This window comes from Mercenaria mercenaria, chromosome 6, assembly GCF_021730395.1.
Source record: "Mercenaria mercenaria strain notata chromosome 6, MADL_Memer_1, whole genome shotgun sequence".
Lineage (NCBI taxonomy): Eukaryota > Metazoa > Mollusca > Bivalvia > Venerida > Veneridae > Mercenaria > Mercenaria mercenaria.
This window is the reverse complement of record NC_069366.1, coordinates 10,159,424-10,182,555: the sequence shown is the minus strand read 5'-3', so window position 1 is coordinate 10,182,555 and position 23,132 is coordinate 10,159,424. Positions and strand designations below refer to the sequence as shown.

The 23,132-nt window shown below is 35.2% G+C and overlaps 1 protein-coding gene across 10 annotated transcripts in view; it reads right to left on the bottom strand.

Annotated features, from left to right (window-relative positions):
* LOC123549698 (MORN repeat-containing protein 1-like) overlaps positions 1 to 23,132 on the bottom strand; it is a 65,416-nt gene that overhangs the window by 28,068 nt on the left and 14,216 nt on the right. For 9 of the 10 annotated variants that reach the window (XR_008371251.1, XM_053545053.1, XM_053545048.1 and 6 more), the window contains exons 2-11: positions 21,926 to 21,997; positions 19,972 to 20,181; positions 15,857 to 15,950; positions 15,019 to 15,045; positions 9,328 to 9,415; positions 6,651 to 6,867; positions 4,883 to 5,000; positions 3,933 to 4,063; positions 1,007 to 1,183; positions 78 to 281 (exon numbers count right to left, since the gene is read on the bottom strand). Coding sequence is in view for 9 of the 10 variants with exons in the window: in XM_053545053.1 (XP_053401028.1) it covers positions 78 to 281; positions 1,007 to 1,183; positions 3,933 to 4,063; positions 4,883 to 5,000; positions 6,651 to 6,867; positions 9,328 to 9,415; positions 15,019 to 15,045; positions 15,857 to 15,950; positions 19,972 to 20,181; positions 21,926 to 21,997 (1,338 nt within the window). In the remaining variant the exon portion in view is untranslated. The remainder of the gene's footprint in view (positions 1 to 77; positions 282 to 1,006; positions 1,184 to 3,932; positions 4,064 to 4,882; positions 5,001 to 6,650; positions 6,868 to 9,327; positions 9,416 to 15,018; positions 15,046 to 15,856; positions 15,951 to 19,971; positions 20,182 to 21,925; positions 21,998 to 23,132) is intronic. The other variant, XM_053545047.1, reaches the window with a different exon arrangement.

Here is a 23,132-nt window from a genome sequence, read left to right as displayed (position 1 = left end):
CAAGTTATGCTTAAACATCTCTTCATTTACCTAGTAACACAATGCAATATATACAAAAGCATAGAACTTAATCTTACCTTGCTTATTTTGACGAGCCCGAGTTTTTCTTTCTTCTTCATCTAATGCAACAAAAGGCGGGAACCTGGGGGGAGCTTGAGCTAGTTGGATATTCTTCCATTCACATTCACCCTTTTCTGAACGCTTATTAGAAACAGGTGGAGGCAATGGGCGCGAGTCTCTCTCCAACAGTAGTGAGCTCTCTAGCATGGAGGCAGGGGTTACTGCAAGACAGTTGGGGCCAATTATTTTTACTTGTATGAGTTCATGTTGTTGTTTTTTAAATAAAGGATTTTTTTTAAATACATACTTAAACTGGTATTAAATCAAAATATCTAACAGGAGTTGTTGGATGCACAGTGTGCTTTACTACTTCAAAGTGTTTGCAAATGGAGAAGTGAAAATGACAGAAAACAAGAAATGCCACTAGAAATTTAAAGTTAGACAGATTAAAAATTGTGTTCTATATTTTCTGTTGAAGGAGTTGTAAGTAATATGGGACAGGAAGATATAAAATGGAGAAACACAAACAATTAAAAGAGGGAGAAACATTGACTACACTGTGGAATTTAGAGCTGTAGTATAACTCTACTGTAATATCTGAACTGAGTGACCTTGACCTTTAAGACATCAAACCAAAATCCAAGAGCTGTCTACCCTTATCATTCCAAATCTGAAGTTTGACAAAAGTAGGGGCACTAGTTAAGAAGTTGTATGGAAATTAAGAAACATGACATAAACATTTAGACAGAAACAGGATCATCAGCACTAGTGGGAGCACAGCAGCCTGTCTTATTGTCAAATAATCAAGCTAAAAATATTTAGCATTTATTTCGACAGTGGAGAATTCAGGACATGATCTTATTTCAAAACTACAATTATCAGTGACGCACAAATTTTCGTTTTGCAACAGCAGAAAATTATTAATGACTCTAAATCTAGCACTGACCTGATGTCATTCCAGACATGGGTGTTTCGGGTATACTCTGCTGCCTGTCTAAGGTGCCTTCTGGTGTTTGTTCCGTCTGCTGAGACTCGGACATTGCACTCTCTTTACCAGCATTGTCCTTCATATCATCTGACTGGTTTGTACCATTCAGGGCTGCATTCTCTTCTGTTTCCTCAGCTACAAGAAATACATCAGTAAAATTTTTATACTGTAAAATCATCATTATTTGCTGGGGAATTATTTTCATGGATTTTATGGTTGATTTAATCCATGTAATATAATCCCAACAAACAAGTAAAATTCCCATTTATTTTACATGCAAAGTTGAAATCCATGAATTCATATTTTAATGTAACATTTTGAAAACAAAAACATGACATTTCATGCCCAAGAAATTAAAGCAGTTTGCAGTATTTGGAGAATAACTATTATGTTAATCCTTCCTAAACTTCTTGAAACCAACAAAATGAATAACCTCTCTGAATGAGCTAGAAAACAATATGCATTCGAAGGAAACATTAATGTTGAGTCTATATAAGATCTAAACTTTTATCAATTTTGAAACAACTTAACAGTTTAAAGATCAGTAAAGTACATTTACATGCTGAGTGTTTTTATATGTTCTTTTAATGATTTTTTTTTCGACACAACCTTTTATTTTTACCTTCAATACAAAATAACTTAAACTAGAAATCATCAATGAGCAGTTTCCTGCTGGTGTAAGTAAAGTTAACCTTTAACCTGCTGGCGGCAAGTGATTCTGCCTTTGCGACCAGTGCAGGCTGATCATGGTCTGCACTGTTCGCTATTCAGTCAGTAAATTTTCAGTGAACACCCCTACGAATAATAAATGGTACTGCCCAAATTGAATGATGGACCAGTCCATTTTAGAAATTAATAGCAGGTTAAGGGTTAAATATGTCATAACTGTAAGTCTTGAAAATCAAGCAAACCATCATATTTCTCCCTTTTTTAATGTCAATTTTAGAAAATTTATAAAATAACTGTTAAGAAATATCTATGAAGTTTGTAAAATTTAACATTCCTCATCAAGAAAACAGCTTATAAAAGATGCTTTTATCACTGTTACCATGACAACTCACAATTATAAAGAAAAGTGGGTGGTGGTCTAAGGATGATGGTAGAAATGTTATTAGGGTATCAAATGATAATAAAATTATGGTGAACATTACTGTGGTATATTTGTATTAGGTAGTGGATTCAGGGCAAAGTATCTTGATCAACTAGAGCTGCTTTTGAGAAAAGCACATGTCTCCCACAACTGCCTAATCACCTAGATTGGCATTTCTTCTCTATTATGTATCTGACTCAACCATGCACCAAAACCTGTATCACTGGCACCTGTATTTTCCGTAATTCCAGGGCCATAATTCTAAGTGCCTTGGCCGATTTGACTAGTTACTGAACTTGGCCGAGGACTTATTGGCAAACACATTTTGTTCAAGTTTGGTGAAGATTGGATTAGAAATGTTCGACTTAGAGCGCGGACAAGATTTGTGACAAACAGACAGACACACAGACAGGAGTAAATCAATATGTCTCCCACATCACTGTGTGGTGGGAGACATAATTAACTGTGAAAACAGACAGGCTAAAAAAAGTAGTGCCAAACACAATGTATGTGACTATAATCACAATGTAACATACTTGTACTTGTTATGCTTATTGTACTATTCATACTGGCAAGGGTCGGTCTGCGAGATCGTTGAAAATCTGAAAACATGTTCAACTGTCTGATTTGATCCTTAATTACAAAATGAAAACTTACTGGATGATGTAAAGCATACCTATACATCAAATATCCACATTTCATATACCTAAATGTAAACTTCATAAACATATTCTTCATATACCCAAACTTCATAAACCCATACTTTACTAACCCTCACTTCATAAATTCACCCACACTTTATTATCTTACATTTCATAAACCAGCACTTCATTAACCCATATGTCATTAATCCACACTTCATAAAGCCACACTTCATCAAATCATGATTTATTCACCCGTATCTTCATATACCCAAACTTAATTAACTCGTACTTCATATATCTGTACTTTATTAACCTTGACCTGATATAACCATAATTCATACACCCATACTCCATACTTCATATACAGTTAAGCCTGCCCTAGCAGTCAACTGTCTTCAGCAGTCACTTGCCTTTAGCAGCCTGGCAGGCGTAACTTCCCAAACTGACATTCTATTCTAATTTCAATTCGCCTTAAGCAGTTACCTGCCTTAATCAGACTATGTTGCTACCTTGGCTGACTGCTTAATACGGGTTCATCTATATACCCATACTTCATTAACCCATACTTCATTAACCCAGACTTCATTTACCCATACTTCATATACCAACACTTCATATACCAAAGCTTCATTAATTTACAAATTATAAATTTCATATACCTATATCATGTTTCAAAATAAGGCAAAACACGGAATAAAAATACTCAGTTCCTATTACCAGTAAACAGCATGAAGCAATGTGGAATGCAGTTATAGTATCTGCCTGAATGCTATAAACAATTATTTGTTTGTAATGTAATGGGCATCACTTAATCTAACTCTATCCTTGTATATCTTGCCAAAATGAGGCATTTCTCAACCTGGATCACAGAACCATGACAATCACAATGTGAAAATGAGATGCCATGTCCAAAGCATCATTGACAACATTTACTCTTACACATAACATGTGGATGGGTACTTGATCTAGAGCTGTATGTATAACCAGCAATGTGGTATGACTACACTTCAGTGTTGGCAACAGCTCAACACAATAGCACCATAAACATTCAACTACCTCACAATAATGTGTCCCTGGCAACAGATCTCTAAAACAATCACAAGAATCTGCCTAGCTTTTACTACTGCAGCCATAATAACAAATGAATTACCAATTCTATGAACTCCTTGTTCCTCATCAAGAACATCTTCATTCTCTTCTCTTATTTCCTCTACATCATCTTGCTCAGGTTCCTCTTCTTCTACAATGAAATCTGTGAGTGGGTACTGAAGCACTTCATAGCTGAAAATACACATTTTTTTCCATATCATTTTCATTTCTTTTGTTTTCCAAAAGCTTTAACTCATAGTGTGGAATCTGATTTTCAGATTTTCATCCATGCCTTTTCAGTCTTTTTCAGCATTTGGGTATTTCTATCTCATCATTTTCACATAAGTCTGATGGTGCAAAAAATGCTCTATCTGCAAAATTGTATATGGACAGGTACATTAAAACAAGAGAGCCATTGTGGCCCTAGATTCCTCATCTGACATGTAATGCTGGACTGAATTATTTTGGAACTAGAAAGCAGGCTGTGAAATTATTTCAAAATTGGACCAGCTGTGTCAGTGGAGAAGATTTTGCATAATTATAGTGATAAAGGAAAAAACTAGTCCCTGGTGGCCATGTTTTTTTTAACAAGAAAACGTGTAATAAATCATTGTAATGTTTTTGGATCATCTCATGTAACATGACACTTCTACCACTGTCATTTGTATTTAAGCCTTACCCTGCTAAATTTCTATAATGACTTGTCCATCCCTCAATTTGGACAGTACCATTAACTGTTGAAAGGTGTGCTTACCAAAACGATACTGACTTAACAATGAACAGTACAGATCTTGATCTATGCTGGTCGCACAGGCAAAATCAATCATGTCCAGCATGATAAGGGTTAAAATAAAATTTGTATGTTACGCATCATTGCTTATGAAAAAGTAGCATACTGCTTTGTGAAAGAGTACATATTTTAAAATATATAAAAGAGCTGGAAATTTCCAGTGAATACTTCCACACAATTTAACTGGAAACAAGAAACTGTATTAGATCAATTTAACATACTATGGTGTTGCCATTGGTTTTTCTTCATATTCTTCTATCAAATCAAACAAGGCTGTCCCCTTCTTTGCTTTTATGTATTTAAATCCTGCTGTAATGCGTAACTCCCGTCTACTGTCAACTGAAAAAAAAAGGTCACCTGATTGACAGCTGGATACAAATGAGTTTTTCCACAAACTTAAGACATAAGGTATTAGGCAAGAAAAAGTTTTGTTCTTGGCTTTCTTACTCACCTACTGATGACAAAAAATGTATAGTGTCAAAGTCAGAGAATTCAAGAAAAGTGGACTTAAGAAAACAGTTATGTACTCATCTAATGATGATAATCATTATCAAGTGTAATCAAGAGCACCCCCTGCAGGTGCTAACGCTCGTCTGCAAGTGCTGGACAATATGTTGAAGAAAGAGTTATATGGTTCTTGGCCTTCTTACTCATCTTAATTGATGACAAAAAATGTATTAGGTTTCAAAGCCATAGTAAGTACTGTAAAATCATTTAATTTCGTGGGCATGAAATTTCGTGGTTTTGGTCAAAACAGCAATTTCGTGGAGATATGAATTCGTGGATTTCAACTTTTTAACATAAAATCAATGGGAATTTTACTAGTTTGTTGGTATTAATTCGTGGATTGACTCAACCACGAAATCCACAAAAATTAGTCCCCCACGAATATTAATGATTTCACAGTATTCAAGAAAAGTGAAATTAAACAAAAAACAACTAAAAAGTACTCACTTTCTAAGTTAAAAAGTCCCATAATTCTGACAAAAGGCAAAAGAGAGAGTTATGGTTCTTGACCTACATTCAAACCTAATGATAATATACAAGTGTACAAAGTTTTAAAGCTATAGCTCTTATAGAAATCAAGAAAAGTGACCTAAATAAAAAAAAATAATTCTAACTTCTAAGTATATTAAGCCTTTTTAAAAGAGCTATAATTCAGGCAAAATGCATATCAGACTCATGACTCTCGGCCTACAAACTCACTTAATGATGATAAACAAGCCTGCAAAGTTTCAAAGCTAGTGTTTTTATTGTATTCAAGTGAAGTGGACCTAAACAAAAATTTTAACCAAGAAATTCAAATTTTATAAGTACAAAAAGGGCCATAATTCTAACAAAATGCTTTTCAGCATTATGGTTCTTGGCCTACATAGTCATCTAGTGATGATAAACAAGTGTGCAAAGTTTCGAAGCTATACCTGTTACAGTTTTTTAGAAAAGGTGGACCTAAACAAAAATTTTAACAAACGCTGATGCCAACACCGACGCCGATGATCAAGTGACAACAATACCTCAAAGACTTTTTTCAAAATCAGACGAGCTTAAAGTTCAAAGCTACAGCTCTAACATAATTCAAGAAAACTGGACCTAAACAAAATTTTTAACCAAAATGCACTGAATACTGGTAAAATTATGACATCTGCATAAGAAATTTGCCATCTGTGAACCCATGTCCCCTAAAAATCAGCTATTTTGGCCCAACCATGTCATTAAGTATATCAAAATTACAAATATTTAAGAGCATATTCAAATGGCTGTGATGAACTAATTATTTATGGGAAAAGACAAAATATGGTCAAAAACTTGAAATTTGTAAAGAAAAACAGAAGTCAAAATTTCAGTCTTGCTGATTCCTTTCAATTAATTACTTTTAACATGAACTGAAAACAGTCTTAAAAGAAATAGAATTGATATATGTCAGAACACACTCATACATCATTTTTTCCACCTCTTGTATGTTACCCAACCAAATTTACATTTTCTTACCTTCAATGACTTCTCCATTATCATTCACACATTGTACTTGTATATCAAATGGCTGCCCTTGAATGATTTCTACAGGTTGTTTCCCGGTCGAGTTCACTATGACTAGCTTGCTTGGTAACACTGTTGGGTTTCCGTTAATCCATTTTCCATGATATACAAGACCTGAACAATGCCTCATTGTCCCTTCACCATTAAATATGTCATCTTCAAATTGGCCCTACAATTGAACAATATTGTCACAAAAACTTCAATTAAAACAAATGTTACCTGTCACTGTACACTATAGTTTCATGACTCCAGGTGAAATATATTTTAAGAACTTTTAGCACTTTATGTGTATCTTTCACTACGTGAAGGACCATAACTCTGACCTAGCAGAGAGAAACCTCAAAGAGAACACCCGGTGCACAACTTTAAATGCTATATAACTATCCTCTAATATTTTAGGACTCTAGGTAAAGTACATTTTGAGATACATAGAGCATATGAACCTTTATTTTGTGACTTAGTCAAGGGCCATAACTCTGGTCTTGCAGTGAAAAAACAAACAAAAAACCCTCAGGTGCACAAATTCACATGCTTGATAAAATTACTACAGTCATGATTTCATATTAACTCTTGGTGAAATATTTTTAAGATTTATGCAACACAAACTTTCAAGCATTTTATGTGTATTTTTCAATAAGTCAAGGACCATAACTCTAGTCTGGTCAGGGGAAATCCCAAACAGAACAGCAGGAGCACAACTTCCCATGCTGAATAATATTCCTGTAATATATCATATTCCTGGGTCAAATACTTTTTGAGATACAAGGGACACAAACATAAACTTTGTGCATTTCTGACTAGTCAAGGGCCATAACTCTGGTCTGGCTGAGTGAGATCCAAATTAAGATGGTGCAAAACCTCCTGTGCTGAATAACAATCCTGTGTGGTTTGATGACTCTGGATTGTATACTTTTTGAGATATGCATGACACAAATTTGGACAGACAGACAGATGGACAAGGAAAAATCTTGAATCCGCTCGCAAAACTTTTGTGGGGCACAAAAAAGGGATAACCCCCTTCAACTCCCCTAACAATAAAAATCTGACACAAAATTCCAAATAAATTGTGCATGCCTACTTCAAAGAGATGAAGGATACCAAGTTCCACTGTAATTGGATGGAAACTGTAGAAAGAGTTGAGTATACAAAGTCATGGTAAAGACAGAATGATGTAGTTGCAACATGACTAAATCTAAAAATAAGTGCATGTCCACTTCATTTTGATTAGGTGTACAAAGTTTTATTTAATGGAAACTGAAGGTGACTAGCACAGAGGTAGCTGTTATATGGCTAAGTCCAATAAAGGGACATCACTAAAATATAATAATCAGACATGAAAGTCCTGATTATATGCCCATGTCTACTTCATGCTGATGAAGTTACATTAGAAATGGATGAAAACTGTAAGAAATGGGTACACTGAAAGTGTAACAGACAGAAGGATGGATGGCCAGATAGTTGGCTTGAATGATGGCCAGACACTGTTCAAACACTGTATGCCTCCTGGGTGTTTGACACGAGGGGCATAAAATTAATCTAACTTCGATCTTACATCTAAAAAAAAAACCCTTACTTATAAGCTACCATAGTTTGAATTAGCTACACAGAACTTATTTATTCTAGACTGACTGTGAAACAAGTTCTACAACGTATAAGAATCACTCTCAACATCTCATTCCTGATGATATCTATTGCCACAATGGTATGAGAGAACAGAAGAAGCCAGTTTCCCTTTTAATGCTGAATACCAATTACGCAAGGGAGTTACTTGTACTGGTAAAACTTTTCAAGTCTTTCATATACTGTGACTAGGAAGTGAACCCACAACCTCCCGTACCAAAGTGGGTGCTCTACCACTAGGCTACTGAGGCAGCACCTATCACTGTTAAGGTACAGTTTTACCAAAATTAGCAGTCACCGGTTTATTACTATATCCCTAGGTACACTGTAACAGATTTCATGGAACATTTTAAACAAGTATTCTTAGATACAATTTGTCGCAACATAATAAGGGTCTAGAAGGCTTTATGTAGCATTAAACAACCAGGAACATTACAAATCTTGTAGTTTCTTTTTGCACCACAGCCCCATAATAAATTAATCTTATTCTACATTTTGAATTTCTGTTTCATTTTTGTATATTTTAAACACTTTCAGTGACGATAACTGCTCGTAGTCATAGTTTTATACCATAATTTTGGCTTCAGCTGGGTGAAAAAAACTTTTTTTTCTTCTTGTAACAGCATTTTCACAGTATTAATCACAAAAGTTTTGTTTGTTTGTTTTGGGTTTAACGCCGTTTTTTCAACAGTATTTCAGTCATGTAACGGCGGGCAGTTAACCTAACCAGTGTTCCTGGATTCTGTACCAGTACAAACCTGTTCTCCGCAAGTAAGTGCCAACTTCCCCACATGAATCAGAGGTGGATCAAGGACTAATGATTTCAGACACAATGTCGTTTATCAAATAGTCACGGAGAACATACGCCCCGCCCGAGGATTGAACTCATGACCCCGCGATCCGTGGACCAACGCTCTTACCTACTGAGCTAAGCGGGCGGGCTACACAAGTTTTGAATTTCACTTTATTTCTTATTAAAGATCTACAGCATGCTACACGACTTTCATACCTCATAAACCGTTCCATCCATATACCTCATGTCCCCGTCTCCATGTCTCATATCCATCTCCCAATCACCTTCATACTTATCTCCTTTACTGAAGAGCAACAAAAAAATGTAAACAATAAATTTTCATCTTCATATTTGAGCCGCGCCATGAGAAAACCAACATAGTGGGTTTGCAACCAGCATGGATCCAGACCAGCCTGCGCATCAGCGCAGTCTGGTCAGGATCCATGCTGTTCGCTAACAGTTTCCCTAATTGCAACAGGCTTTGAAAGCGAACAGCATGGATCCTGACCAGATTGCTTTGATGTGCAGGCTGGTCTGGATCCATGCTGGTCGCAAACCCACTATGTTGGTTTTCTCATTGCACGGCTCATTTATCTCTTTTACTGGATATATACAAAAATCAGGAAACAATAAAGCAATACATGTCTTGCTAAAATGTTTTACTTAAGAAAAGAATTTCCGACTCTGTTGTTATAGCAACCTTGTTAAGCTAGTGGCTTCTCAAATTTTTAACTGGAGATTTTGTTGGGTTAGTGTGGAATTTTTTTTTACTGTGTTGTATTAATCAGTAATAATCATGTATCTATTTAGATGGTGGCAACATTAATTTTTATTATTGGATGACTATAAAAGACTAAGTATGCTACTGCTTAAATATCCTGAACAAAGAATATATTTATAAATGCTTCAACAATACTTGTATAATTCTGTTCCTTAACCCGCACCTTGCTAAATTTCTACAATGAACTTGTCTATCTTTCAATTTTGACAGTACCATTAACTGTTAAAAGGGGTGCTCACCAAAAAGATACAGACTGAATGGTGAACAGTGCAGATCTTGATCAGACTGCATGGAAGTGCAGGCTGATCATGATCTACACTGGTCGCAAAGGCAGAATCAATCATGTCCAGCATGATAAGAATTAAGGAGGTAGGTTACCTTGTTACAAGGGTAAATTCAAATTAGTTGAACCGCAGCATCGTTTTGTATTTCGTGTAATATGAAGTTTTAACTGCTAAAATCTCAGTTTCGTTTGTCTCTGTCCCTTCAAGTTCAATTTTTATCCAGGTTTGAAGAACATGACCCTCCAAAGGTATTTCATATTGAAATAAGAAGGAAAATACGGATATTTAACACTTTTCAGTGTATTTTAGTTTCATCGATATCCGTAGAAGTCAGCATAATCTATAATTTTACTAGTATGCACGTTAGCTTTCTAATATAAGCTTAAAATGTATATGTCACGGGCCTCGTGTTTCCATGGTAACGCATTTTCTCTCATTTTTAAACAACTATGTATAAAAATAGGGGTTTTCGACGGCTTCAGTGCCATTTTGTTAATGACCAACATGGAATATTTGGGTAATATTATTAGCAAAATACCAAGCACTATACATGGTACCCTATTTTTCTTAAAGTTTAAAGTAACCATGGCAACAGAGATGTTTAAAATGGCTTATATCTTGCTTTTTGTCGTAATTTCTTATAAAATAATATTGAATAAGATTATCTTTCTAGTTGATGTAGCTTTAAAACATATTATTTCTAACGTAAGTTATATTTTCGTGTTATCTGCATTTATTCAAACAAATTTCTAAGCTTAGAATACTTACAGCAGTACCCCTTGTCTGGCATTTTTCATGGAAAAATCGTTCAGCATGCTACTATTATTCTCATGGATATTGTTGAAATGAAAATAAAAAGCCGAAGTTGTGTTTCTTAAATAGACTAGTGTCAACGTTTTTGAAATTTACATTTAGATACATAGGTCACGGGCTTCGTTTCCATGGTAACATCAATTCAGTTCAAGAAACCACAATTTTCTACTGAAATTTGAACAATTTTAGATCTTAGTTTTAGTACATAAGTAACAAATTATCAACGGAACCTGAAAAATAGGTATTACAAATCAAACTGCTAGATTTTTTATTTGAAAATGACCGTAACAAGTAACCTCTCACCCAACTATATTCCAAATAACATTGGTTACCATCATCCATTTTCTTACATTCCGCATAACATTTCAATATAACTACATGAAAGAAGCAAAATATTGATTATTATTCAGAGCAAAAGACTCATAAAAAATATTTCAGCAAATAATGGTTATTTGAAAATAGTTTGAATAAAGAAAATGCACAGAATTACGTACTTTCAAGATAAAAAGCTATAAATTTTGCGCGGTAACTGACACGTAACGTCATGACGTCAATGACGTCATTTTAAGGCAACATTGTTTTGAAGCGTTTCTGCGGCAATGTATTCATTATTTCAGCATTATTAAACCATAAAGCGTCAGATCGAAGACAGGTCTATGATTTGTTTTCAGAAGAATGAATATACAAACACATTTAGTTTGTCGTAAACGTCGTCGTAAATTGTCACGTTGGCTTCCGGTTGGACATGCGCACATACAAATATAAAGGTAACCTACCTCCTTAAGTCATGGAAGGAAACCTCATTTTAAACCAATCACTTTGGTTGAATTAACTAAGAATTCGAAATATATTCCCATCAGTAACTTCTAATGATTTTTACATGTTAAAAAGTTGACTTTTGGCTGATCTCTGTGCATCTGAAGTATTCATATAGAAAGAAAAATTTCATAAAAATCTCACTTCAAACAAAATAAAATGTGTAGTCAGTATCCCACCCTGTGCACATATACAATAATTCAACAAACAATTGTCCAAGATGTGTTTTAATGTTGCAACTAAAACTCCAAGTTGATACAGTCTAAATCAGAAATGTTTCATTCTATAGTAAGAAGAAATTTCCATGTACGATTATCAGATGGATAATATGTACATACTACAGGGTTCCCACTCTTTTCTGCAGAAATAATTCAAGGACTTTTCAAGGACTTTTCCAGGACATTTTCAAAAAATTCAAACGTAGAGCGCCAAAACCTGATCCAGACATTGTAGGTTCAAGTCCCGTCAGAAGTGAAATTCTTTCACTGCCTCTAAGATCTTTATTAGGTGCTAGAACTTTAAGAAAAATAAGCTAGAGCTATCCCTAAAGGGGATAAATACTTCTGCCTCACTCACTGTCACTCGGTTAAAGTAGTACTGTTTAAGAGACATAATGGAAAATATCTAGGTCCGAGTTATCTCCCCTTTGCTAGATTATCTTGTAATATGAACATCCTCATGTCATATACTACCAGTCTGTAAAGTTTCAACAAAACCCTTCAAATAGTTTAGAGTTAGGTTCACAAGAATCATGGACAGACAAATGGACAGATGGACAGACTCCAATATACCCCCTTTGAACTTCATAGGTGGGGGTATAATACATGTAAATTTAATTAAACTAAAAAACAGGACTCATATTACCATTTTATTAATTCAACTAACTTATTCCCAGAACATTTAAGTAACAAACTGCAACTAAAAAACTTGTTTACAAGGAAAGGTTTAACCATAACCAAAAGTTATTTGCTTTTTATGTACACTGGCAATATTGTGAGCATACAGAAAGAACAAAATTCCCGACTTTTTCCAGGTTTTTCGCTCTTTCTTTAAAATTCAAGTATTTTCAAGGCCTTGAAAATGAAATGAAAAATTCAAGGACTTTTCCAGTTTTTCAGGAAGCGTGGGAACCCTGATACTAAGAGTGTACATTTCAGAATCGATAGATATACTGGCACGCGAGTAGTCCCCGGACAGCAGTAGTCCCAGGACACGTTCCCACAACACTCTATTTTCGCGATTTGTCTACATATTTTTGTGCCTAATCAAACAGACGTTTGTTTTGGAGAAGTTTATCAAGTTTCTTTTTCACAGGTAATCATATGAGTATAATAATCGTGGAAATCCTACCGCATGGTTACTTGTTTATATTTTCACTTGTGGGGCTTCCGTTTTTATTGCGCATGCCTGGAGGGTTTAAAAATTAAGGCTACATGTTTTTACTTCACGACTAGCAGACGATACACACACTTTCAACAAGAAAACTTATTTTCTTTGTGACAACAATACTAATATGCAAAAATATTTCACAATTTGTTCGATTAGCCAGTCATTGTCCGTGACATAAGCTTAATTATTCTATTTTCTGTTGTCGCAATTTTCCGTGTGGCTGGGACAAATAAATTTGACGCAAACGTTCGATCTTTTTACAGTTGTATAAAATATCATTTGTCTTTTCATAATTCCAGCTCATATGGGCAGTTCCTGATAAATATATTCATGAAAAAATGGTGTCCGGGCATTACTATCGAGCATGTTAAAATTTGACGTTCTACAGACCCTTTTCGGGCCTCGCTAATTCACAGGAAAACCCCTAAGCTGGAAATATCGGAGCTAAGGTATTTATTTATGTTAATCGTTTTTATTCTTGATATTGTTTAAGCTTTTGAGGACGAAATATATGCGATTTCTGTCCGGGGACTACTCGCGTGCCAGTAGTGAAAGAGAGAGAGAGATGGATATCTAACACTGAGCAAAAGATTTATCCAGGGCATGCATTCACCAATATTCCATGATATATGTTTTTATCAAAATTCAAAAGTTTTTATTTCCCTTTAGTTATGGAAATATGATATTTGAGTTAATGATACTGACAGAACTTTTGATTATAAGTTACAAGGTGGATGGGGCAACATCCACAAAAAGTTTAGAATAGTAAATAATAAATTATCTATCAAAGGTGAAAGAACATTAAAAAAAATCTCGTAAGACAGATTTTTTACTTAAAACAGTGATGAATACAAGCCCTGATCTTTGTTTTACTTAAAGCAATTACTCTAAAATGATTATGACCAAGAAGTACTCCTGTTCCACCAATGTGCAATGACTGACTAGGGAACTGAAGATTAATGACTTTTTCAAATTTTCAATGTCATGTAACTTCAACAGCAGTTAAAATATTGTTATCAATTTGATTGACAATATATGCTGACTCTTTCCTAGTGTCACTGTACCTAATTATGAGTCGTGACTTTGTAGAGAACAATATTTCTCTTAGTTTACAATCTGCCTGCATTTCAAAAAAATGTACAATCTATTAAGCAGCTATCCAAGAGAGTGACACAATCAGAAAGCTACAGGCAGGCGGCTGCTCAAGACAAGTTAAAGTTAGAAAAAAAAGAACTGATTTGGAAAGTTAGCTGACTGCAGGCAGCTTCAGGCAGATGATTGTTTAACCTTTAGCCTGCTGGTGGCAAGTGATTTTGCCTTTGCGACCAGTGCAGACCAAGATCAGCCTGCACATGATCTTGGTCTGCACTGTTTGCTGTTCAGTCAGTAAATTTTCACCGAACACCCCTTTGAATAATAAATGGTACTGTCCAAATTGAATGATGGACCAGTCCATTATAAAAATTTAGCAGGGTAAAGGCTAATACAGGTGGCTGCTAAGGCAGGTTCAACAGCATACTATAAACTGATAAACATTAAAAAGGCCAAAGCAGAAATATAATAGTATACAACACAATGGGTCAGCATTAATTCCCCCCGCATTGAGTGTACGCACACATTGAATGTACACTATTAAATCTATGATAAACCTAAATGCGAACATTCAGTCAGTACATTGTACACTCAATGAATGCGTACATCCATTAGGGGCGACTAATGTTGGTGCAATACAATGCGTGTTTTGCTACAAATTGAAGCAGTCACACCATATCACAATACTATGTGCTATCTACATTCTAGAGATCTATGTCACAACAATGTTACCTTTGTAGCTTCTTAAGGCAGCTTAAGCTACACAAAGAAATAAAGCACTGTTTCTACAAATATATACTTTTCCTAATATTTTCTTCAAACATTTTCTCAAGATTTTTAACAACCTACAGATATCAAAATCTTGGCTATTAATAAATGAGAAAAATAATTAGCAGCATTCTACCTTTCCAAAAATTCCAAAGTCTTAACAATTTGTCAAATTATCTGTGTACAATTTCCTGTCCTTTCAATTTTCTATACTACACATTATGTATGTACAAGATTTTGTACTTTGCATGTGTACAAAACCCTTGCTGAAGGCTAATTATAAAGTCGAAAGTACTCAGATATTTTATATACCACACACTGTATGTATTTCAATTCTCCCATACCAAAATTTTCAGTATTAACTCAAAGATCTATAAAAACATCTTGTGGCTGTTTTTTATTCTGCACTCACACAACAGACACTTATTTTTGTCTACAAATAGTATGAATGTTTAGGTTAAATTGAAAGTCTGTAATATGTTCAATATTAAAAGTTAATTCTGCAAAAGCTCAACTTCTTTACATATCTCTTTTGTATGGTTAACCAACAAGTCCATCTACAAAAGTCTATTATCTATATAGTATATGAATGTATATATATGTATTATGCTGTCTGCAATCTAGCTGGGGAGGAGAACTATATATATAAAGCAAACTAGACATGGAATAAGTTACTAAGACAGTCTTAATTGGCACTATAGGAGCACCATAAGCATTTTCATTGTTTGGAATGACTAGGCGCCTGATAGAAAATGGATTTTTGAAATATGTTCTATATGACTGTATTATATCTAACACTTACGGATATATCATCATTCCACGACCTTGTCTCTTGTTGTCATGGTATGCTCCTTTGTATAAACAATTCTCCGTCGCTGACTTCATCATTCCAAATCCTTAAATAAAAACATTGAATGATTTAAATCAAAAAGAAATCTTGGCATCGAGAATTAACTGAATAGGTGTTCATTTTGTTCCGGGAGTTTTATAATACAGATGATACCACAGTTGATTCCGACATTTATGCAGTACTTCGCATGGTTTACTTTCATTAATTAAACACAATACTGACATCATGTTGACATATTATTGACAGCCTTACATATGCTGAGAATACATTACCATATCTAATCTACTATAATTTTATATAAGACATTTAGAATCAGAGATATAACAGAAGGGTGTTACTCTTAATTCAATTATTAGGCACAAAGAATGATTCACTGGACGTTTAAGCATTCTTACTTTATTCTACAGGATATGTAAAGACTTACCCATGTTTTAATATTATGAAAATACTGTCACATTGTTGTCATGCTAACTTATTCTTTAGTGCCACACACTGTGTCAAGAACAGTTTCCCTTTTTCACCCACTTAACAATGTTACATAACATAAGACCTTTAAGAATCTAAACAATATGCAGTAATGAAAAGGTCATACTCCTAGAACATAGCTTTTCATTCTTTAGTCTTTTGCTTAAACAGTGCCTTCTGTGTCAAGTGCAAATTGCCCTTGATTTCGATCCCAGGCAAATGCTTTAAAATTTTGCTTTTGAAGAATTTTTACATTAAAATCGAAACAAATTTAACTAGAACTGTCACAGAAATGTTGAATACCCCCACAATACGGTCTTGTCACAGAAGAATGGCAACCATAAGAAAGACATGGCCACAAGAAGGTGTAATTTAAATCGAATTTGACCTGTATTTTATGATGTTACATTTAAATCTGTCAAGAACTATCACTGGAGTGTTTAATAACTCCAATGGTGGATGAATATTGCACAATAGCTTGAGTCTGTGTTAAACAAGAGCTCGTCGAACACGAAATGCCCCCCTTGATGCATTCAGTAATTGCACAAGGAACTGAAATTATATGCTCACTGTAAACAAAAGTTCTTATCTACCATTCTGGTTTAATCTGACCTTGACCTTGACCTTTAACCTATTAACCTAACAAGAGATTACAGAGTGATCTTGGTGCCATCCACTGAGCCATTTTTGAATGTTCCAAATTTCAAGACTAGCTCAAGGTCAAAATCAAGGCCATTTCGGTACAAAACAATGTGTATGTGGTCCAAATTTGAAAGCTGTGGCTTGAGAAATGTGAAAGTAGGTCACTAGATCAATTTCAAGGTCAAGGTTCATTTCGGTAGACAGAACTATGCATGTGCTTCAAATCTGGAGGCTGCAGCTTGAGAAATGTGAAAGTAGGTAATAGGTAAAAATCAATGTCAAATTTCAATTCAGAACACAAAAATATGCATGCGGTTCAAATTTGAAGGCTGTAGCTTCAGAAATGTGAAAGCAGGTCACTAGGTCAATATCAAGATCAAAGTTTATTTTGGTACACAAAACTATGCATGTGGTTCAAATTTGAAGGCTGTAGCTTGAGAAATGTGAAAGTAGGTCACTAGGTCAAAAACAAGGTCAAATTTTATTTCGGAACACAAAACTATGCAAGTGGTCCAAATTTGAAGCCTGTACCTTCAGAAATGTGAAAGTAGGTCACTAGGTCAATCTCAAGACCAAAGTTCATTTCAGTACACAAAACTATGCTTGTGGTTCAAATCTGAAATGCTCCTTCAAAAATGTGAAAGTAGGTCACTAGGTCAATAACAAGGTCAAAGTTTTTTTCCATACACAAACCTATGCATGTGGTCCAAATTTGAAGGCTGTAGTTACAGAAATGTGAAAGTAGGTCACTAGGTCAAGATCAAGGTCAACTCATGTCAAGGTTCATCTTGCCACTCAGAACTATACATGTGGTCCAAATTTGATAGTTATGGACATGAAGATTCTAAGTTTTTCCTTATATAAGTCTATATGAACCATGTGACCGACCCCTGGGGCGGGGCATATTTGACCCTAGAGGGATAATTTGAACAAACTTGGTAGAGAACCACTAGATGATGCTACATTACAAAATATCAAATCCATAGTCTTTGTGGTTTGGACAAGAAGATTTTCAAAGTTTTTCCCTAATAAGTCTATGTAAACCATGTGACCCCTAGGGCGGAGCCATATTTGACCCTAGGGGAATAATTTGAACAATCTTAGTAGAGGACCACTAGATGATGTCATATAAAAAATATCAAAGCCCTAGGCCCTGTGGTTTTGGACAAGAGGTTTTTCAAAGTTTTTCCCTATATAAGTCTATATAAACCATGTGACCCCCGGGGTGGGGCCATATTTTACCCCAGGGAAATAATCTGAACACTCTTGGTAGAGGACTACTAGATTTTGCTACATAACAAATATCAAAGCCCTAGGCCCTATGGTTTTGGACAAGAAGATCAGAAACCATTTAACTGTTCCTGGCCAAATGTGACCTTGACCTTTGACCTAATGACCTCAAAATCAATAGGGGTCACCTGCTGGTCATGGCCAACCTATCTATCAATTTTCTTGATAATAGGCCCAAGTGTTCTTTAGTTATTGCCCGAAAACCATTTTACTGTTCCTGGTCACTGTGACCTTGACCTTTGACACACTGACCTCAAAATCAATAGGGGTCATCTGCTGGTCATGACCAACCTCCCTATAAACTTTTGTGACCCTAGGCCTAAGCGTTCTTGAGTTATCATCCGGAAACCGTTTAACTGTTCAGGGTCACTGTGACCTTGACCTTTAACGTACTGACCTCAAAATCAATAGGGGTAATCTGCTGGTCATGATCAACCTCCCTTTTAAACTTTCATGATCCTAGGCCCAAGTGTTCTTGAGTTATCATCCGGAAACCGTTTTACTATTCAGGGTCACTGTGACCTTGACCTTTGACATACAGAACTCAAAATCAATAGGGGTCATCTGCTGGTGATGACCAACCTCCCTATCAACTTTCATGATCCTAGGCCCAAGCGTTCTTGAGTTATCATCCGGAAATGGATTGGTCTACATTCCGACCGACCGACCGACCTACCGACCGACATCTGCAAAACAATATACCCCTCCTTCTTCGAAGGGGGGCATAAAAATAACAAATAATAGGAGAGCACTATATAAGTATACTTCTAAGCAAAAAGAGGGCATAATTCAGGAAATATTGTTGCAAGTTATGCACCTTGAGTCATATGATGTGGGTGATGATGTGGAACAACTACTTCAAGTTTGAAACAAATGCATTTCGTAATAACTGAGATATAGAGAAAATGCATCAAAATTAACCTTAAATTCTAAGTAAAAGGGGCATAATTCAGGAAAAATTGGTGTCAGAGTTATGCACCTTGTGTCACATGATTTGGGTGATAAGGTGGAACATCTGTTTTAAGTTTGAATCAAATCCATTTTGTAATAACTGAGATAGGTTGAAAGTGTATCAAAACTTTAACCTGAAATTCTAAGTAAAAAGGGGGGCATAATTTATGAAATATTGGTGCAAGAGTTATGGCCCTTGTGTCATATGATATTGGTGATGATGCTGAAGAACTATTTTAAGTCTGAATCAAATCCATTTAGTTATAACTCCCTTCCAGGCACATAGAAGTTATGGAGCAAAAATCAAATATCTAACCTTTGACCTTGAATTGTGACCTTGACCTCTGACCATCAGGCATAGGGGATGTGTTCAACACATCATCTGGTCTTGAGGAATAATAATGTGAATTTAAATTAAAACCCTTCCAGGCATATAGATTTTGGGACGCGACGGGATGGGACATGACCAACAGTTTACTGACTCCAATGTAGCTCCCACAAACATGTTTGGTGGGGGTATAAATATTATCATCCCAGCTAAAAATATTTCACAAACTAATAAGTTCTACTTATATTCAGCTCATACCTGGGCTTGAAGTGCTGGTCGGAATATTAAATGAAAGCTACACTAAAAATGACTATGAATGTAACCCTGGAATGTATCTTGTTTATCATAAACCTAAAATATCTAAAGAATTTGCTAAAACCATGAAACAAACCTTGTCGTTTGTTGTTCACCCACTGTCCTTCGTAAATTGAGCCATCAGGCCATATCATCCGCCCTTTACCATGAAGCTCTCCCTTTTTAAACTGGCCCTGGTATTTGCAGCCTGTTGCTGCAAAATATCGCGTCCCAAACCCTTCAATTTCACCATTCTGAAAGGTTCCCTCATAAAAACTGCTATCCAAAAATACTAATTTCCCTGAACCTGAAAAAAAGTTAACAAATGTAAATGATCAGGTGAACGGACTGGGTGTACAAATAATGAGCCACATACATAAAACTTCCTTTAAAAGGATGTAAAACTTTATTCACATAATATACTTAATGACTTCCAGAGTGTCCAATTTGTTCATAGTCTGTAGAATTTACAGGAATGCCAGATAGACCTATACTCATTCAAATGTTAGGATGATTTCTGCATAAATGAAAACTGTTGTACTTAGTACTTGGGTTAAATAAATCAAGCACAAGCTGCTAAGAATTAACCATCCAATATCAAGACTTAGTATATTTAAAGTTCTCTTTGTCGAATGTTTAGTGCATTTATAAAGAACATTAGGGTGTGGACAGAAAGTTGCGTCAGCTGGAACAATAACATATGAATTCTACTAGCACTTTGAAAACATATACTTTTTTTCCTTTCTGCCAAATTGTATAACATTTATTGTTTCCCCACAAGAAATAATATTTAGTAGGTAAGGAATGATATGTACTTTAAACAAGAGCTGTCAGAGGACAGCAACGCTCGACTATTCAACAGCCTTGTCGATTGAATGAACACGAAAGTCGAAAAAGAGGCATAATTTAGTAAAAAAGCAAAACAGGGTTATGGAACCTGCTTAGTGCTTATCAGCTCATGACAGTGGACAAGAGTGTGAAGTTTCAATCCATTCCCATTAATGGGTACTGAGATATTATTACCAGCTTACATATAAGAATTGAACCCAAAACTCTTAAGCTGAAAAAGGGGCATAACTTTGTAAAATGCAAAGTTGAGTTATTGACCCTTTGCACTGCATGTCATATCATCACTGTGAACTGAACAAGTGTGTGAAGTTTCAATCCTTTCCCATTAGTGGATACTGAGATACCAGCTTACATACAAAAACTTAACCAAAAATTTCTATGTCAAAAAAGGGGCATAATATTGTAAAAAAACAAAATAAAGTTATGGGACCTGCTTTGTGCATGTCAGATCATGACAGTGAACAAGTGTGCGAAGTTTCAATCCATTCCAATTAGTGAGTACTGAGATACCAGCTTACATACAAAACCTTAACCAAAAATTTCTATGTTGAAAAAGGGGCATAATTTTGTAAAAAAGCAAAATAAAGTTATGGGACCTGCTTTGTGCATGTCAGATCATGACAGTGAACAAGTGTGTGAAGTTTCAATCCATTCCAATTAGTGAGTACTGAGATACCAGCTTACATACAAAACCTTAACCAAAAAATTCTATGTCGAAAAAGAGGCATAATGTTGTAAAAAAAGCAAAACAGAGTTATGGAACCTGTGCAATGTAAGTCAGTTTATCACAGTTAATAAGTGTGTGAAGTTTCAATCCATTCCCACAAGTGGTTGCTGAGATACCAGCTTACATACAAAAACTTAACCAAATCGGGATGCGGATGCATGGGCGAGTCCAATAGCTCTACTATTCTATGAATAGTCAAGCTAAAAACCCAAACCATATTAAGATCAGTGCACCGTACTTCTTGGATTTGCCTGCAATATTCGTGAACGATTAACTTTTAATCTCATGGATTAAGTTGTATAATGTTTTAATATACCATAATCTTAAACTTATTGCACTTTCAAGACTATTAAAGCTAGCATAACTCTTATAATATGAAACTCCAAAACTCTATAAAATCTAATACAGTATAGTTTGACATGCTGAAATGCGAAACTTTGCAAAACGTCTTTACAGTGTTTAAACTTCCACTCACCATGTTTTTTACCATTCTTCCATTGTCCTTCATACTTGAAAAATTTGTTGTCATATTCATATGATCCTGCACCTGTAAATACAAATTAAGCAAAAAATTAACCTCAGTTTCTAAAATGGATAAGTCCATCATTCAATGGGCAGTACCACTTGTTTATGATTTTTTTTTGCCCCTTTCACAATGAGCCATTAATGTAATATATAAGTGTATATGGCTCATGGATCCATACTGTATCTTAGGTATGTTACTACCACTTGTGGCCTGTCACACACAAAACCTTGAAAATCTGTTTATCCTAAACTTGCGAGTTTTTGCTCTACAAAATTTTAAAAGGTATTCTTTTACACTTTAAAGATTAACCTTTAGCCTGCTGGTGCAGTCTGATCATGGTCTGCACTGTTCGTTATTCAGTCAGTATAATATTATGGTTAGTAAGCACCTCTTTTAACTGTTAGTGGTACTGTCAAAGTTGAAAGGTGGACAAGTTCATGATGTAAATTTAGCAGGGTAAAGGTCAATGACACTTCCTCTTGCAAAATTAGGTAGTCTTTATTACACTCACTATCCCTTAAATTACCTCACTAGAGGTGCATCATTTATTTCACGGAATACTACATGCGGGTGGGCCCAAATCTGTACCCTGTTTTCCCCTGGTACACCAATTTCACCCAGTTTGTACTTGTTTCAGTCGGGGTAGATGTGCAAGCATCTATTTGGTACACATGACTTTGTGGGACATATTGCCGAATAGCCCGATCGGAACATCATGGCGCATTTTGGCGTACAAATCACATAATCGGGATAGCCTTGTGCTGTATGAAACAAGTCCACTTTTGTACTGTTCAAAGAGAGGAAGTAATGACATTTCAGGGAGAAAAGTGACATATAACCTTACCCTATATATAGATATTAGAAGTAGTTCCAAATGGTTTTAAATGCCAGGCACAAAATTCTGCAAACTGTTTCATAAGTAGGGTTAAAATAAATCTTCTTTACCTGATTTATATAAATATAAAATGTCTAAAAATCTGAATAATAAATACTAAATAAACTAGATTCAAGTCTGGAACATGTTCATACAATGTAAGATACTATTATAATCTCTTCTTTTGTATATTTTCTTGCTACCGCTAACATCACCTAACCTGAAAGTTCTAAAAAATATTCTCATATTCTGCTGAAATAATTTAAAAATATGATATTTTAG